The following is a 20,008-nucleotide window of genomic DNA, read 5'->3' as shown; positions in this document are numbered from 1 at the left end:
AAATTGATGCATCGTCAGGACGTTTTCCTGTTTGCCAATTAACACGAGAAAAAAGTAGGAATTTCAGAAGGGAATACAAACTTCTTCACAATCTTGGCTTTCTCATGCTTTCTTTTCATGTACGTCAAAGAAGCATAAATTACTTGACATGAAATACTGGAAGATTAGTGGTAAAAGGGAGCTTGTTGGTTGTGTTTCACAGAAGAAGAGTTGATTGCCTTCATTGTATTGCTTTTCAAGAATACCAGGTTTAGCTTATAAGACGAAATACCATGCTTCAAGCATGTTGCACGTCCATGTTCAAGAATTGCACTTGTTATCAAATTCGTAAACTCATTGGATGTTTCCTTTGGAATTCAAGAAAAGATAAGTCTCATCACCATTCTTATTTGTTTAGAGCTACTGTTAGTTAAGTAGAGCTCCAATCAATTTTCCAAGGTTCTTCATTCCATATCATCATTACAGTGCAGCAATCAAAACTAGAAAAGAAATGCAAAATAAGATGCAAGAAATCAAGTAAACTGTAACCAGCATAATTATTCAATAATCCATTTGACATCATTCATATGAAGCTTTGAGCAGTTAAAACATGTCAGTAAGCATCCAAGTATAACGTTAGACATTTCTTGTGATTGTGATTAAAATCTCCACAGTTTTCTAGCTCTTTTATCTTGGAGAATACTATTATCTGGTGAATAATAGTTCTCATACAGTTTTTTGTATTTTTTTTTTCTGAAATCAGATCCTCATACATCTCTACCTCAAAACCCAAAAGAAATTGATTTGTTGTGTGCCATGATGTGGAAAATATATCTAAAGTAATGGCTTTCTTGTGAATATTCCCTAGTAGAAACTACCAATTAGCAAAACATGGATGCCTTGTAGTTTGCACACACGAGATATGGGCTCTCAATAGGGAATTTGCTTCAGAAGGCTAGACACAGAACCACAATGTGACTTGTTCTTGCATTTCTCACAGCAAGAATGAAGATTTTTCAATGACCTTAAGGCACCTGTATGCACCATTTCAAAAGGCTAATCAGAATTTTTCATGACAAGTATAGTGTAAAGATATAATATTCAATTAAGTTAGATCACATGAAACCACATGGGACTTCTAGAACATTATCAAGCTCATCTGTCCAAGGTTAGAGTGCCAATGGACTCCAACTAAATAGATAACAGCTTTTGATTTATACAGATCCTTACAGGACTAAATTCCATAGACAAGAATGGAGTATGCATTCAACACTGCTAATCACTTCCTACACCTTGCAATCTGCACAGAATAAGCTTCAATATCGGTGGGTCACCCGATGACTAGGAAAACTAACCAACGTGTGGGAAAATGACAAGTATTTGAACAGCTGGAAGCAATGTCCCACTATTATTATGACACGGAAAAAGAAAGACAGAAATGAATTGGAGGATGATTTTTATGGATAGTCCAATAAATACACCATCATATTGTTAAATTTAAATAAGATCTAATTCACTCCAAAAACTAGTTTAAAATTAAGTACCTAAAATCCTTATAAACATTATTTTTGTCCAAACCGATGTCTAACAACCCCATGAAATATTTATGGAAGGCCTAATATCGGTGTAAAGACTCTGATACTATATTAAATTTGAATCAGACCTAAACTTACTCTAAAAAGCTAATTCAAGAAGAGGAGTGACTAAGGCCTTTATAAGAGGTAATATATGTCCCAAACCACCGATATGAGATTTAATAATAATGAATACTGCACTTGCAATGTTGTAAGACTTGAAATACATTAAAATAAAAATAAAAAAAAAAAGAAAGAAAGAGACAGGTAGAAAATATTTGCACGAGATATCTATATTAAAAATTCAAGCAGACGCCATTATGGAATCAATGCTGAAAGTATTGCCATTTTATCCTCTGATTTTCCCATTCTACCAAGTATCCACAAGCGGCAGTTTTCTTGTAGCACGATCAAACCAATTAACATAAAGAAAAAATCTACATGGCAAAGCAAGTCATCTACTAAAATTATGCACCATAGAATCTCTCCCCACAGCAACAGTCATTGATAAATGATGAATGTGATAGACTCCAGAGCGATGAAAAATGCATGAATTGGCTCAATCAGGCACAGATGAATTTCACAGTAAAGAAGGCACATATATTTTACATGTTTTGCAGTGTTGAAATAGAAGTAAATACTGAAAATGAGCTGATGATCATCTACACACTCCACCTCTGGTCAATTAAAGCAAATAAGCAGATGGTAAATCTGGCATTGCTCATTTCCCAATAGTCATGTTTCTGTTTAGAAACTAGCGAACAAAGAGAGTAGGTTAAAACTGAATAGTCAATTCAACATGAAATTACTAAAATATCAAATTTGTACCTTTCCAATTGTAGTTAGTGCACTTTTCCCAGTGATAGGCCTAAATATATGCTTTTAATTTTTGTTCTAAACGTCTAAGTAGAAAGCTTTGCGTTTGGGTCATTGGTATATTAGCTAGAATTTGTGCTCAAGTGTGGAGTATCATCCTTGGCAATGAATCAACTAGCATACAAGAAGCCAGGCCAAGAAGTATGAGACAAGAAGAATGCAAGTGGACAAACACGACACCTTCAATTGCAGCCTCTTACAACAGCTAATTACATTCATTTTTCAGTTAAAAATCAAAAAGATTTCACGATGCATAAGCAACATCCTTTCCTCTTTCAAGCCCCATTGGCTCCCAGTATATTCTATATCTTTACCACAATTTATTATTTATCTTGAAAGAAGAATAAGACTAAAGAGCTATTACCAGTGCATCTCTTTCCTTGTAAATTCAAAATATTACCATTATTATAAAAAATATTAACTAAGGAAATCAATGGAAAATTGATAACCAAAGAACTGCTAAAACCCATGAACACACAGATCTGAATACATCAATAAGTCAATATATCAGCATAAACAATAGAGCATCATCGAAGCAATAGGAAGAAATGGGTTCAATCATATATTTCTTAATCCAGCATTATTTTCAGCGACAAAATTTTATCTCAACAATCCAAAGTTTAAAGCATAAAAAATCCAAATAAGTTAAACACAATATTGAATTTAAAAATGAAAAAAAGAACAGAGAGATTACCTTTGAGGGAGGAAGTCGTTCTTGGAGAGACAAGCAAGCTTCTTTCTTGCACGGCTCTTCGCTTGGTTGCGTCGTTTCTCTGGTTCTCTTGCCAGCTCATTCCATACGATTACTAATTTTAAATTCAATGTTAGTTTCTATAGAATGGAACGGTGCCGTTTAATTCGGATTGTTGAAACTGGCAAGCCGACTTTCCCATGGAATGAAATCAAGGGAAAATCCATGGGAAAATTATTCTTGAAGCTAGAAAATTTGGATTAAATGACTTTTATATTTTTTAATTTGATTGAAGTATAACTAAATTAAAAATTGCTTCTAAGCATAAAACTCAATTTAATTAGATTAACCTAATAAAACAAACAAATATCCAAATATGTTATTAGAAGCAGTTGCGGGCTTGAACTTCTGAAATATTCTTCTCATTTTCAGGCGCGATCCATTTCCAGCAGCTTGCCCTTTTCTCTGCCATGGGTTGGCAGATTAGTGAGCCCAAGCCCAAGCCCTCGCTCCTTATTATAAGCAGGCATTGGCAGCTAAATTCAGAGCTGAGCAGCTGAGCTGATCATGTTTGATGGTAAACTATCCTTTGTACTTTATTCTCCGTCTCTGTAACAGTTATCTCTCTTCGGAATGGAAACTGCGAAGCCGTTAATAAGGGTATTCAGAAGCAAAGTAAAGCAAGCATCTTTGCTATGGCTTGAGGGTTTTCGAGAAGCTTGTTGCCTTCACAGAGTAGTCATTCTTTGTCTCAGGTCATCTCTCCCTCTTAATTATTGCTAAAAGAATTTTGCGTTTGGTTGACGAGAAATACAAGGAAAACTTTGCTTTTTTATTTTTATTTTAATCCAAATTCAGAGAAAGAAGAAATTTGTTGAGGTATTTGAATCATGTAAAATTTGGAATTCCAAGTTTTTCTTTCTTTTTTCTTTTGTTTGTTGAAAATCCAGCAGGAGTTTATGTCATCTTTCGTGATTTCGTTTTCTTTTAAATTTTGGGTGGCAGGTCAAGGAATCTTTTGATTAGAACTGGGCAGTGTTTTCTTTTGAATGGATTTATTTTCTTAGGAAGGTAATATTTCTCTCTCTGTATATTCATATAATCTGACCTTCAAGTTCAAATTTGCAAAATGAGCTAGAATGCATATTGATTAGAATCTTTATTTGCAACCTTTTCGAGTATTTCTGTGTTATTGAGCTATGTAGCATGTGCAATTAGAAGTAAAGAGAGGCAACTGGGCAATTTGAGTTCATCTTGCTCTATGGAGCTGCATGGGTATAAAATTAATCTAGCAAGTTGCCTTTGTGTAAAATTCTCACTCATATGCATAATCGGCTAGCTCCTGGATTCTACTACGAGGGTTTACCTCATAATTGCTTGATTGACTTTATGGACTGGTAATGTCTTTTGACCTAGATTTAAGACATTTATACTTGATTCTAATAACAGTGCAGAAATGGTTGCTTCATTTATGGTAGATGCATTAATGAAGTGAGGTCTTTTGATGTTTAGTTGTGGACAAATTCAAGACTGTACTCTAAGACTGCCATTCATCTAACTCTCTTGTGGGCTTGGCAGCAATGCTAATAACTCTTTTGATGCCATTCACATCTTCAATATATATTGTCAGAGTATTACTGTGGATTAGAATAGTGAAAGTTCTCTTTCTTGGTATGTGAACATACTTTTGAAATCCAACCCAATACCTTTGGGTGTTTGGTTGATCTACTTAGTTAATGTTTTCAGATGTTATCATTTAAGTCATGCTTGTCATAGTCTCATGATATGAATCTTTCAATCTTCATTTCGTTGCAGTATATTGGTGCTGAAGTCAATTGTCATCCCAACATTAAAATGGATACTACCTGATCATTTCTCAGATATTAGTTCTCAAGAACCAAGCACATTTGGCAGTATCTTAAAACTTTATTCTTTTTTACGTGTTGGACTTGTACAACTCTTTTATGTAAGTATGCAGATCATACATGCTTATGAATTTCTGCTGGTGCTTCTGTAATTTCTACGAAATTTCTTACATGTTAGGATGTGTGGGTGGTTTTCCTTAGTTTCTGTATCATGAAACTAGGTAGCTTATATCGTTTGCGAGCACATACAAAATATGCTAATAATATCCTTAGAACATACTAAATTGTAGCTTTATAAAATATTAAACCATAACCACTAATCTAAACACCAATTGAAGGAGCGTGGAAGACCAAAATTATCCAATCTTATCAACTGCTACAGCAGCACAAAAAGTATTGCAACATCCAAGTCCAGCATAATTTTCAAGTGAATATATCTTTGCGAAAATTTGCTGGATCTTAATTCATTTGATTTTCATAGAAATATGAAGTTAGGAAGACTCTACGTCTTACACATAATGTCTCTTTAGATCATATAACTGCTGAATGATTTGGTAAGTTGATCTCTATTGAATTTAACAGCAGATGCTGTCGTAAAGGTATGTATAATTCTAAGAAGGCTACAAATGACATTTGGAAACTCTGGAATTTAAAACTTGCTTGCTGCTTAATCAATAGTTAAGCCAGCAAGGTCTTGCCTTAATTTGCAATTACATGACTGGCTACAGAATAGTTTTGCAGAGTTATGCGGGAGTCCCAAATCTCAACAAAGTTGGAACTGGTGAAGATGCTTTTGACCGATTAAATTGAACAGCAGTCATAAAAAGAATTCCTGCAGGAATATATTTGTAAACTAAACTTTTAAAGCAAAACTTTGGATCATCTAGAAAAAAGCTATGTATTGTGCCAAGTGGATACCTCAGAAAGAAAAATTAAACCTTTATCTGATTCCAAGAAGTAAGAATATGTAGGTATCTTTTTGAATCATGCAATGGCGCAATTAGTTCTCTTTTTCTCTTTGAAGTTTTTCTAGCCATATGATAAAGAATAATTCATATTAAGATTATGCACAAAGATGTGTATGTGTGTAAGACATGCTTGTCAGTTTATTGATTTTCATAACTTATAATTTCTTTCACTGCCTATTTAATGCAGCTATTTTGGTTCTACCCATTGTATGTATTCAGCTTTATTCTCAGCACTATCTGGTATTTTTCTCTTTCTTATTACCTTTGTTGTTGACATATTCTGGGCTAATCTAACTGTTGTAGTGAGAATATGATATCCATGAGTTGGAGATAGATAGGGCTAATCTTATCTCTTGATATTTATCCTTGCATTATTCAGTGAGTGGTGAACGTAAGACTTCATATCTCTACCTGAGTTTATAGGTTTCTTTGTGAATGTACAGCTTTTGAGTTAGAACCAATTTTGGAGTTTAAATATGTGATTGTTTTATCTTATTAAGAGATGCTTGCCATGCAATTTTTGTTTTATTCATCTGTGTTGTTCTAAACTGATCTTATTAAGGTACAATGAAATTGCTAAGTTTGGTTTTACTGCAATGGGAAGAGATGGACATAATGTATTGGAACCTTTAAGCCAGGATGACCCAACAACAGCATCAGACAACTCAGGTTCAACAGAAAAGCCTGCTGGTCTAGGACGGTAGATTTCTATCTTGTAACTATTTGATTTGAGTGTTATTCCTTTTGCCTTTATTTGAAAATCATGCTTGGGAATGAATGCTGTCAGTTCATGTTTTTGTTGTAAAATTTTTCTGCAGGGTTATGATTGGAATTGGAGAGCAGGTGTATTCTATATTGCTTTTGAGCATATTCTTTCTAGAGGTACAATGTCTTTGATTTGCATAGAACCTCATCAACTCCAACACTTGTTACCATTATCTCTGCACTCTGCTTGAGTTCTTGCAGCAAAGTCAATTCAGCATGTATACTTTTTTATTTGCATTGAACATGGTGCCACTTTACCATGCCTTTGTATTTCGGTTTACACACTTGACAATTAAATGCAGGTTTATGCTACAGGATTTTTACCATATATAGGGAAGGCACTCAACTTTGTGCTCCTTTCCTGGATGTATGCTTACTACTGTTTTGAGTAAGTCATGAGTGTGTATCTGCTAATTTGTTGTTTAGCACTGACTATCGACTAGATAATTGCTAAGTCTGCTTGTTAACTTAGGTACAAATGGAATTTGTCTGAAGTGGCTCTGGACAGACGGCTGGACTTCTTTGAATCTAACTGGGCCTTTTTTGCTGGTTTTGGTAAAAATAGTTTCCTGCTAAATTTTCTGTTGATTTTGCAGTGTGCAATCTCATTTGTAGTAAAGTTTCCATGCTCTCAACTAATGCAACTTCGTCATCCTAAATAACACTGCAAATTGAAGGATCTTGAAATCACCAGTACTATGGTTTTCTTATGTTAATATATTTCAGTATATGCTTGACACAATTTATTTTACTCGGGGCATGAAAAATTGCAGGAAGTCCGTGTGTTCTTGCTATTTTCTTCTTCTCTCCTCTTGTGAGCTATGGTGTTATGGCTGTTCTTTTCCCACTGGTAGATATTTTGTTCATTTATGCAATCAATGAAAAAATATCTGGTTGTTATCTCACATAACCACATGCGGAATTTTGGTTGATGACCATGTGTCCTGCAGTTTGTTTTGACAGCAACAAGCTCAGAAGCCGAGCAACTTGTCCTCTCTCAAAGAAGAAGATGGAAGGGTGAAGGATTGATAAGGCTTCCAATATTTTATGCAGCAGATACATTGTCGTAAGCTATCCACATCCCAGCATCTCTTAATAGAAAAGAAAATAAACGCAATAAACTAATGAAAAAAGCCTTTTTGACTTGGCATACAACTCTCAACTTCCATTTTCACTCTGACAAACTTCTAATAATTGCTTAATGATAAGGTTGATTGGTTTTCTCTGATGCATAGATCTTACCTTGGTTTGAGCATCATTCCCATTCAGCCTAGTGGAATTCTCAACTTTGATTTTACATTATGCCCACTTCGCTTTGAAAGTATAGAGAAAAAGAAAGAGAAAATCACTCCACAACCCATTATTCCTAGAAGTTCAAATACTTAAATTAGGGTTTGCAATGAAGTTCTCATTGCCACTTACCACAACTTGGGAAATATTGTAGAACATTGTTTACCTGGTCAGTTGCTTCTTCCAGGATATAACAAGAAACTTGAGGAATAGTAATAATTATTATTTAATCCGGAAAACTTATTAGTTAGTCTCTCGGTTAAAATCACTTGAATATCAGTGTTATCATGTCATTATACCGGCCGTTGAACATCTTGATTGATTACTTTTCTGCAGAATGCAGATCTTGTCTCTCATCCCCTTAGAATCGCCGGAGCAAATGCCAGACAACAAAGAACTCTAAGGTCTGACTTGATTCTTTGTGAAAAATGTAAGTTTATTAGGACTTGATTCTTGAAAGGAAGCCATGTATAAAAATAGTTGTGAAAACTCAAGCTGACATAATAAACCAGCAAAGGAAGCAGCAGCAGCATCATATGAGATTGTCTGACAGATGGGATGAAAGAAAGTGAAATAAAGAGCACACCTCATGCATAGACCAATTCACAATAAAAATCAAATTGAAATCATTATGAGCACTGCAAAATTCCATTCCAAATTTAGCTTAACAACATTAATAATTTAACAAATCTTAATAAAAGCTTTGGTCTTTGCTTGGACAGTGCATGTGATCTCATCATTTACAAGATTATAAAGCCAGGCCTTGAATTACACTTGTCTTCTCCTCATGTTTGATATTATACTTTGCACATGTATTGCTTTTCATGAACAGTTTCCTTGTTCTTTGATGATTTCCTCATTTTTTCCAAAAGTATAAGCTTTGCTCAAAAGTTTCCTTTTTTTCTTTTAATTTATCTTTTAGTGTATCAATAGATAAGATTAGGGCGAGCAATCCATCGGTTTGATTTAAAATCGAATTGAATATATAATTTAATTTTTCAATATTACTGAATTATTTTCATTAATCGGTTTGATTTAATTTTTTAATTTTTTTAAAATAAAAATTAAATCGAATCGAAATAATTAAAATTTTTAAAATTAAAAATTAAATTAAATTAAAATAAATAAAAAATTTATAAATTAATTCGATTTAATCAATTTTTATAAATTAATTCGATTTAATCAATTTTTCTAATTTGAATCCAATATATCCAATTATTGGAGTATATTTAATCTCAATTTATGAAAATTGGCTGGAAATACCTTCGACCGTAAGTAAAGAAAATTTTTTGTTTTAAAGAAAAAAACAAACGAAAATAATTTATTAGGAAGTTCTTTTTTTTTTTCCTTCTCGAGAAAAAGCAGAGATCCAATCCAAAGCCGCACTTAGCACACCAATGATTGGTGCACGTGAAGCGCGTGTACTTAAATTTATTCCTCAGATAATTTAGTATCAAAACTCTCTTCTTTTTTATTCGTTTAACTTTTAATTAATATTTTTTAAAAACAAATTTCATTGATTTTAAAATATTTTATTTATAAAATAAAACGAGTGAATTACATATAAAAAAATAATAATAAATTTATTAATTAAATTATGTTAATTATAATTTTTAAATTTATAAATTAATTCCTGTGAAATGAAATATTTTATTGGCTCTAAGACCCAGATCAGACCAAACAAATCAATCTACACCGTCCACTTGCATTGACATCTACGGTCTATCTCGCAGTCCACATAGATCACCCATCCATCACATATTTTCCTAAATCTATATTTGCATTAAGAAATTATTTTTTTCATATTATAAAAATTAAATAATAAATTTTATATTAAAAATTACATTTTAAAAGTAGAATATGGTGTCGGTATGGTTGGATTAAACAAGAACAAATTAGGTGGGACAAAGAATAAATATGTAAAAAGTGGAGGACATGTAGTGCAAAAAACAGGAAAATGATTAAGCAATGAAAACAAGAAGTCATCTGAATTTGCTGTCCAAGTCAAAACAAACGTCAGTCACTCTCAAGGGCAATGGATGGAGGAAGCTGAGCCCTTCAATAAAATAAATTAATTATTTTTTAAAATAAATTCTAAATTAAGAATTAAAAAATTAAAAAAAAGGACAACAAACAACTGAATGAATAAAATTGTTGTTGATATTTGAAGTAACAATCTTCAATTTCAAGGTAACATAAATAACTTTCCTGGAAATATGGGAGATTTTCAGGAAGATGGAGGCTGCTTAAGACATCATCAAACTTGCCCAGAAAATTTATTTGCTAGAAACCATTTGTTTACTGACCCATCTGCTCCATTTTCATATCTTTGAAAAAAGAGAAGGCAGACAGACACATTGAAGTTTTACATGTCATATAAAGATGTCTTTAATTTTGCTTTTCTTATTCTTGCTTTGTAGCTAGCTAGCTAGTCTCTAGTTGCTACTACCCTTTTGGCATTTTTGGAAGAGATAACTGAAAAGAGTTGCTTTTAAGCAAATGTACAAAAGAATTAAGAAAAAAAAATCTGAAAATTTGCAAAGCTAACAAAGAACAAAAACTCTCAATTCCTTTTGCTTCTTCTTCATTTTGCTCATACAAACAAAGCAAATAATAATTATACTAAACACAAACAAATATCCTCCTATACAAACTCTAGCTCTTCCTATCTCTATTTTTCTTCTTTTTTTCTTTTTTGTTTCTAGAAGAAATCAAAAATTAACAAACCAAAATCAAAATGGCAATTACTAGGAGACTGATCAATCTCATTCTCCATCATCAATAGAACTAAATTCAACACAAATTCAAACCCAAATCTGCAAAAGCAAACCCAACAACAATCTTCTAGCTTCTGCTGCTTCCTATGCAATAATTTTGGAGAAAAGAAAAATTCATAGGCATCAAGCTGTCATATTTATGTATTTGAATAAGAGCAACTAACCAACTTATGAATCTTGTCATTGTGAACTATTTGGATCTTCATCTCCACTATTGGTATCTTGAGGTTGCTGGTGTTGATGATGTTGATTCAATGGATTGTTTTGCTGGGAATTCATATTTAATCCACCTCTTGAATATGCATTTAGAGCAGCTAACATTCCCAAATTTGAATCTGCCATGCTTAATCCAATGTGTTGTGAAGGTTGTTGCTGCATTAACATGGAACCCAATTGTAAAGCATTTCCTCTTCCACCTTGAAATTCAAGATTGCTTGGAAGATTGAATCTTGGGACAAAATGCAATGGAGCTTGTAGTGAGTTTCCACTTGCTGGTGTTGCTGTAGAAAAAGGCCACATCTGGGGTTGGGGTTCTGAAGGTCCAGCCCCTGTTGTGGTAGTGGTAATGGCTGGACCACCACCGGCTCCGCCAGCAGTCACTGGAACCATCCAGATTGTGCTGCCGCTGCTTGGTGCTGGTGCCATTGCCCACATGGCTGTGGGAGGTAGGATATTTGAAGGCCTAAGTAGTCCTGATGATCCTGTGTCGTGTTGCTGAGGTTTTGGTAGTTGCAACCCACTTTTAAATCCTTTACCGGGAGATCCTCCTCCTGTTCCAGCACCGCCACCTCCGCTAGTACCACCACCACCTCCACCACTGCCACTTTCTCCTTGTTGTTGTTGACTATCGTCCTTGAATAAATCTTCTCTAAAACGTTTTCTCATATAATTCTCACTAGAATCTTCCCCAGCACCACCACCACTCCCTCCTCCTCCACCACCAGCACTGCCACCTGGCAGCGCTTCTGCTATTTGATCTGCTGTCATCAGGTGCTGCTGCTGCTGATGGTGAAACCCCAACAAAGTTGTATGAGAGAACCCTTCTTCGTAATGAGGATGATGAGCTAAAGCCAAAGCTCCATGAAATGAATGAGGAGCAGATTTCGAAGGCGGAGCTGAGAGGGTGGATCCGCTGCTTCTCAACGAAACATTGAGAGTAGAAAAATTCGCTGGTATAGTTCCAGTTCCGGTGGCTGCTATAATCGCAGGTTCTGCTTGCCGTAACAACCACTCAATTGTTTCTCCATCAGATTTATGACCCAATTCTCTTGTCAATTGAAAAACCCTAGCTGCACAAGTTGCTGGCATTCTGATTCTCCTCCCTCTCCCATCAACCTTTGTGTGTCGGTCCTTCGTGGACCTCTTCGCTGGTGTTGCAGTCAAAGCAGTGGTGGTGGCTGTAGATGTGGTGGTAACTACGGAAAGATTCTGCTGCTGATTTTTCTTTGTTGAGTCTAAAACAGGTCCAGATCTGGTGGCGATAGCAAGAGAAGCGTCGACAAGTTGAGGAGGAGCTGCAGCAGAAGACGTGGAGGTGGAAGTAGAAGAAGGAGGAGATAAAGAAGAAGAAGAAGTTGAAGGAGCAGACCCAGTAGTTGTAGGAGCTGAAGAAGCAAGACCATGATGCTGGTGGACATGATGAGCAGCATGAGACAAGCCAGCTTGGATAGAGATGGAGCCCATAAAGGGACCTGGAGATGGTCCTCCACCTGATGATCTGCCATCAAAAGAAACTTGGTGGTGGTGGTGGTGGTGGTGACGCTGGTGGTGAGATTGGTGGGGTTCTTGGGTGGTATTATTTTGCTTGTTGCTTTGCATATCTGTGATTTCCATTTGATGGTGGGGTGAAGTTTAGATTTTTCCCCCCTTTTTTTCCTTTTCCTTTCCTTTTCTTTCTTATGTTTTTTTTTTAATTTATATTGGATTTCCAATACAACTGATCACAACCCATCTCTTCTTTCTCTTCTACCTCATGTTTTCCTTCAGAAACAGCACAGAGAAAGAGAAAGAGAGAGAGTTTTTAAAAATCTTGCAGAGGACTATGAGTTTGTGGGGTTGCTTTGTTTTCTGATTGACTCTTGTCTTCGCCTGAGCGAGGGTGCGCAGGTTAAGAGGCTGGCTGGCTGGCTGGCCAAATAGAGGCAGGTGAGGGGAAAAAATTAGTAGCAGAAGTCCACTCGTGGGGTCAAGTTAAAAAAGAGAATGTTAAAAATTGGCCTCTCTTCTACCCTCAGCTCAACTACGAAAGCTAATCTGATATAGGGGCAATTATGGTAACAAAATTTTTGGAGCCTCTAGTTTAAATTTCCGTCGAAGCAACTTTGGTGGGTGTTATGAATCTGAACAGTAATTTCCAGGACAAAACAACGTTCAGTTTCAGGACACAGGGAGTCCTGTGTACTTGTGTATATGAAAGCAAAGCTTACAAGTAAGGTGATATTTGGATTCTACAAGAACAAGTGAAGATTTGATGTTGCAGGCAGAACATAGAGGAACTGAATACCCTTTTTGAAGTTGATTTTAGGGTATGAGAGGAAAAAGGGAGATTAGGGATTTGGGTGAAGATTGAAGAAAGGTGTTTGATTGATTTGTGTATTGAAATCCAGGGAAGCAAAGCTCTACTGGACAGCTCTGGTAAGCATCAGATAAAGGTATCTATTGCTGTGGCACAGCTCATCCCAACCCAGCCCCACACTGTTTTCTTTCTTTCTTTTTTTTTTTTTTCAAAAATCAATTTGGACACCTCTTCCTTTGATATGCACAGGTAGCTTGCTAAACGACAGAATTGTCTTTTTTTTTTTTTTTCCAAGTTATTATAAGATAAATATCTGATTATTAATTAAATTTTTTTAATGTCTTAAAATATTTTTGAAAATTATTTTTTATGAAATTTTGGCCACTAATCATCATTAGGGTGGCCAAATTAAAAAGCTTTGGAAGTGCTCAAATCATTTCATCTTTCCTTCTATTTCAATCCAAATAATATTTTACCATTTCCACACTACCAGCCAGCCAATTCCAACTGGACCCACTTTTTTAAAGTAAATTAAATTTATTTTAATATAAACAAATAATTATCTAATAATTTAATATAATTAATTAATCCAAATGACCATACAAAACCAACCCATATCTTTATCCTATCTTCTTAACAATGTTTAATCACAATTAATTAATAGTAAAATTACCATCAAATCCCTAATTTTTTCCAAAAATTATTCAATAAAAATATTCTTATATTTTATAAAATTAAAAAAAAAGTAAAATATCTTTCCATGGGTATAATTGTCATTTCAATGTATTATTAATAATTATTTGTATTATTATTATTACAATAATATCAGTGTAGTACCTGCTGTGCAGGTACTATGGTCACAGCAATAAATTACTGTTCATGCATCATATATTATCTGGGCTTGGTCTTCCATATGTAAGAACTTATGTCATTTTTTTTTAGAATTTTTAATTATTTTAAAAGTAAAATCATGAACTAAATTTTATATATTATATTATTTTTCTTAATTAAAATAGATTATAACGTTGAATGTATTAATAAATACATATTTTAATTCTTAAATTTCATCATGATCCATGGAAATAGAATGAAACTGTTACATTATTGATGATGCTATGATTTCCTCTGCCGACTAAATTATTAGTATAATATAATTAATAAATTTATCTCTTTATTTTTAAAATTAATAATTTCATCTTTAATATTTAATTTTATTAAAATTTATAACTTTTTTATTAAAAATTTTTATTAAATGAATGATTTTAACTTGGTTAAAGAAAAGTGAATAAATATAATTTTAAAAATACTTTTATCAATAATAAAATAAAAAAATTACTATTTAATTCGTATATAATATAAAAAAACTCGTTATTTAATTTTTTTAATTTTAAAAAATATATTAAAATATTATCAATATTTTAAAAATATATTATTTACTTTTTTTATTAATTTTATCACTAAAAATATTTTATTATTTAATATCTATAGTTTAGAAAAAATTATTAGTTGATCTTTCAAATTATTAAAAAATTTACTAATTAGTCCCTCCTATCAGAAATATTTTAAATTTTTTTTTATAATATTTAACGACTAAAATTTATGAAAAGACTAACTAATAGACTTTTTAAAATATCAGAGATGTTTTAATGAAATTTTTAAATGACGAGCAGTTATCGATAGTGAACGGTATGACAAGAATAATTTTTATTGAGTTTTAAATTTTTAGTTTTAATAATTTAAATTGTATGTATTTTTACTTTTATTATTTTTGTTGAATTTGAATCTTAAATTTATTAAAATTTTTATTTATTTATGAAGATTGAGTTTGAATTTTTTTTTTTGAATTTTAATAATTAAAGTATTGAATTTAAAAAATAAAGGAATAAATCTATTAATTATATAATACTATAAGGACGAAAATATATTTTTTTTAATTTTTTAAAAAAGAGACTTATAAATTTATAAAAATTAAATTTTAAGAACTAAAGGGTTAGATTTTAAAATGGATAATTCGGTAGTCATTTCTAATTTTAACGGGATTAAATTTTATGGATAAAAGTGTTGAATTTTAAAAATAAAAGAATGAAATAATTAAATTTTAAAAATAGTAGAATAAATCTGTTATTTGTCCTATATTTAAATATTAAAAAAAAGTAATTTTTTTATATTTTAATTATATTTAAAATATAATTAATATAATTAAAATAATAAATTTTATATTTTTATTTTTAATATACTCTCCCATTTTTATTTTTTGGCATCAATATTTAAAAATGATGAAGTGTCAGAAAAAATCAGCAGCCACATGGAGGAGTTCTTGTAATAAGTACTACTGAACACTGTGACACTTACTACTACTGAATACTGATACTGCCCAGTTTATTTTAGCATTGCCCAAATTTTTTTTATTTTCCTATGCTATCCTCATTTCTTTCTGTTCCCTTTTACTTTCCTCTTTTTGACCTTTTTACCTTTGACTTTCTTTTAAACTCAAGGTAAATTGGTTAAAATTCATAAAAGCTGCAACTTCAATTCAGTGTTTTAAATAATATTTATTTATATAAAAAAAAATTTGAAAAAAGCTGCAACTCTCTTTGTTTTCTTTTTCTGCTGTCTTTATTTCAGTCCCCTTCTGGGAGACTTGTATTGATTTATGAGTGGAAATTTATGGATGGAAAAAAGAAAAACTCTGCAATTTGTATCTTCATCCTTATACTCTTTTATATTTGTATATTGCCTCATTTTTCTTCATAATTGAGAAGCTTGATGAGATTTCTTAGTTTTGCATAATAACCCTTGTGTTAATAGATTGGTTTGTTCGATTATGTGAGTCGAGCGGTATTGATTCAAATAACTTTTTAGACTCATTTTTTATTTAATTTAAAATTATTAATTTAAATTATTTAATAATTTTATACTAACTATTATATATAATTTTGATTTTTCATACTTTATTGATTTGGGACGAAAAATAGCTGATCGACAAAGCAGCTGAATATAATACTTTTTTTTATTAAATTTGAGACGTTCTTATTGCAATTAAATTGAATATAATTATTAAGTTAAAATCGAACTTTGGGTATTGTAATTTACTAATATTTAAGGCGGTTCGATCTCATCTCATATAAATAGCCATTTTCCCACGGTACAATTGCTAAGTTAGAACTAAACACTTTAATATTGTGGTTCACTAATACTTTAGTCAGCTCCACCTCGTCTCACACAAATAACCATTTCCTCACAGTACAGTTGTCGCTCCACCTCGTCTCACACCATAGCTCTGTCTCACATGAATACCCTAAGATATTGTGGTTCGCTAGTCCTTTGGGCGGTTTTATCTCGTCTCACACATGTAACCATTTCCTCACAGATCCACCAACTCTACATAATTTTTCTGACTTAAGGTGGTTTTAATACCAATTGAAATAGTCCTATCTAAATTGACCTAAATAATTTTTTGAATTCACTTCTCACTTGATTTTCAGAATGATTAATCATAATTATTTAATAATTTTATACTAATTATTATATATAATTTTAATTTTTTATATTTTACCGATATGAGATGAAAAGCAGTTGAATATCATATTTACCATTTAATTTAATTTAATGTGAATTCCATTAATTTTGATTTGATATTAATTTATATTTTAAAAAAAATGATTTAATATGAATGTCGTTTATCTTATAAGATATACATTTATAAAATATGGTTTTATAATACATTATTTCTTTTAATTTTTAATGTAAAAATAAGGTAAATCAATACAATTATTTAAATTTAAAAGAAAAAATATTAGTCCATATAAGATAAGCTCCTTGTTTGAAATTGTGAAAAATAAAGAATGAAGAAAAATTGAGAAATAAAATTTCAATATTTTTGTTCCTTTTCATGTTTAAATTGAAGGAAAATTAAAGAGTAAGGAAATAGAGAGAGAATATATATATGTATTTTCTTTTCTTCTATTTGGAAATAAAGGAAAAATATATAAAAATAACTAGTAAAACACTATATTTTATATTTTTTAAATACAGAAATAAAATAATAATTTTACTATTTATAAAATGAGGTCAAACGAGAATGAAAGTTTAATTTCCTATCATTACTGATATGAAATTTATTTTCTACTTTATATTTGTTTAAAAATAAATTACTTTTATTTTTTTCAAAATTAATATATATATTTTTTTATTTTAAAAAACATTAATTTTATTATTGTATTTTAAATAAAATGAATTCATTACTTCTGCTCCCTTTTCTTTATCAACCATCAGCATAGATTTAATTTTATAGTAAGTATATTTAAATAAATATTTTAAATTTTACTTTTTTAATTCTTAATTCTTATTTTTTTTAAAAAATTACAAATAAAAATTTAAATATTAAATTTTTTATTTTATTTATAATAAAAAAGTTACAAATAATTTATTTAAATTTCGACAGATAATTCTTAAACTTGATATTAGAACATGTGATTGAAAACGGGTAGATAATTATAATATGTAAAATGGCAAAATTGCCCCTAAGAATTATGGCCCGTGGTCCTTAAAAAGGTGTACGTTTGGGGATATTATTAACCGTAACTGTTACAGCGGGTACTTTTTTGGCGGGAAATGAAGCATTATTGTCTGACGCAACAAAAATATCCATACCCAATTACCCACCCACCCACCCGATTTATGAACAAAAACCAATAGCCTGACGTCATCATTACATGGATATAGTAGTAATTTGACCTCACATGCACCTCACGTGCACTTTGCTGCCTGCCTACTCTCTATTTGGTAACAAATTTTAGCTCCCAAAGGCCTGAGGTTTGTGCCTATCCACAACGCGACCTAAGGCGCGTGTAACATTGGACGCTGATAATTGGGTGGGGCCCACAGGACATGCTTCCTTATCCGAAATTCTTTCTCTGATTTGATGTTGAACTCGTTTATCTCGTGATCCAATAATTTAAAGCAAGTTGATTCGTGAAAATAATTCACAAAACTCGCACTAAATAATTGTTAATTTAAAATTACGAAGAAAATTAAATAATTATTATTTTCAAATTATAAGAATTAAATAAATATTTTTTAAAATTACAACATTTAAATAATTGTATTTTAAAACTATAGATATTAATTGAAAATAAGAGAATTTTATTATTTTATATTTTTTTACTATATAAATATATTTATATTAAAAGGTCCAAAAAGCTAAAAAGATAAGTGAACAAACCCATCAATAAATTTCAAATAAATCCTGCTGGATATTCAACCTATGATCCAATTTAAAGATGATATTATCAAAAAAACACTCTGAAGTCTAAAAGCTGATTGCACTCTAAAAAATCAATAAAAATAGCATAAAGTAAAATAAATAGAAGAAACATAGAAGAAACAAAGAACACGATACCACCGGACGCAATTCTATTAGCAATTTTATCACCAATTCACTATCACCAATTCACTACCACGGAATTTTATTCCGTGAATACATATTCAAGATAAGAACAAAGACAAACGACATATAGATATGAAAAAGAGAAAGTACACCTCAACCACAATTGAACTAAAATAATCAAAATAGGACAATTGTGGACCAACCAACAACTAAAATTATCAAAGAGAGCTTGATCTATTAAACGGATAATCCTATACGATGAAAAAATATGTGACAGAATTTAATTTTATTATAGTTCATGAAAGCGGTGATTGTCAGACGTATCAGTGCGATCCTAAAATATCGACATCGAAATCGATGAACTCTATTCGGAAAGAAAATAAAAGTTCAGAAAAGAAATTTTAACTCCAAACCACCAAAACCAAAACAGATCAACAAATACAAATAAAATTCATAAGACAAAACTATATACGCTTAGACAAAGAAAAGACACGGAAGCCGAAGCCCCTCCAACGGCCAAAGAAACTCTCACTGGACGATGGGCGAACTTTTCGCTTTCTTTCTATTTATATTGGACTTTAAAACCTCATAATTTTGTTATTTTATATATTACTAACAAATTTATATAAAAATTGATTACATAATTAATAATTTAAAATGAAATTGACTTGATAATTAATTATTTAAAAAAGACTATTTATTATGTTTTGAAAATAGAATTACTAAATAATCAATTTTCTAAATAATTCTTGTCATTAAAAATTTGCTCAAAGTTTGAGCTTTTTAAATGATTTTTGGATCACTAAAGTGAAAATAAACTTAAATAGAATAATTTATTATTTTTAAAATAAAGCTCTTCATTATAATTCTCTTTAAATAATTTCATATTTATCCCAACATTTAGAAAAACAACATGGCATGAAAATGATGGATAAATAACATTTAATTCAAATAAAAAAAATCGACTGAATCGAATTAATTTAAAATTTTAATTTAATTTTTTATTTATTTCAGTTTAATTTAATTTTTAATTTTAAAAATTTTAATTATTTTATTTTAATTTATTTTTATTATAAAAAAATCAAAAAAATTCAACTAAACCTATTAGTGATAATAGTATATTATTTTCAATAATATAGAAAGATTAGATCTTATTAAATTAAAATATTTTATTTAAATTTTAAAATATTAAAAATAAAGTTAAAAAATAAAAAATTTATTAAAAATTCAAACCGATCAAATTAAATCGAATTAAATTGAATTAGACTGATTCAATTCAGATTATGACTAAAATTGATTTAATTCGATTTTCATAAATA

At 31.0% G+C, this 20,008-nt stretch overlaps 2 protein-coding genes and 1 long non-coding RNA gene across 4 annotated transcripts; 1 reads left to right on the top strand and 2 right to left on the bottom strand.

Annotated features, from left to right (window-relative positions):
• Window positions 1-512: 512 nt before the first annotated feature.
• Window positions 513-3,322, bottom strand: LOC110618542. Its single transcript, XR_002488523.2, has 2 exons — window positions 3,124-3,322; window positions 513-1,013 (listed from the first exon to the last, which is right to left on the bottom strand). It is a non-coding gene; the product is annotated as an uncharacterized LOC110618542 (long non-coding RNA).
• A 185-nt stretch (window positions 3,323-3,507) lies between these two features.
• On the top strand, window positions 3,508-8,537 carry LOC110618541 (protein EI24 homolog). Of its 2 annotated transcripts, XM_021761687.2 has the most exons (12): window positions 3,508-3,875; window positions 4,126-4,191; window positions 4,936-5,086; window positions 6,141-6,193; window positions 6,516-6,653; window positions 6,772-6,835; window positions 7,021-7,106; window positions 7,191-7,273; window positions 7,492-7,568; window positions 7,669-7,784; window positions 8,345-8,416; window positions 8,452-8,537. In XM_021761687.2, exons 1-11 carry the CDS (start codon window positions 3,754-3,756, stop codon window positions 8,409-8,411), a joined length of 1,023 nt encoding a protein of 340 aa, XP_021617379.1. In that variant the 5' UTR covers window positions 3,508-3,753; the 3' UTR covers window positions 8,412-8,416; window positions 8,452-8,537. The 2 variants fall into 2 exon arrangements, with proteins under 2 accessions (XP_021617379.1, XP_021617378.1); XM_021761686.2 differs by having other exon boundaries at window positions 3,510-3,875; window positions 8,345-8,537.
• Window positions 8,538-10,552: 2,015 nt separating this feature from the next.
• Window positions 10,553-13,447, bottom strand: LOC110619336 (transcription factor TCP8). Its single transcript, XM_021762708.2, has one exon. It carries the CDS (start codon window positions 12,616-12,618, stop codon window positions 10,966-10,968), a length of 1,653 nt encoding a protein of 550 aa, XP_021618400.1. The 5' UTR covers window positions 12,619-13,447; the 3' UTR covers window positions 10,553-10,965.
• Window positions 13,448-20,008: the final 6,561 nt, after the last annotated feature.

Source organism: Manihot esculenta, chromosome 7 (assembly GCF_001659605.2).
Source record: "Manihot esculenta cultivar AM560-2 chromosome 7, M.esculenta_v8, whole genome shotgun sequence".
In the NCBI taxonomy this organism is placed as follows: domain Eukaryota; kingdom Viridiplantae; phylum Streptophyta; class Magnoliopsida; order Malpighiales; family Euphorbiaceae; genus Manihot; species Manihot esculenta.
This window is presented reverse-complemented; position numbering and strand designations above follow the sequence as displayed.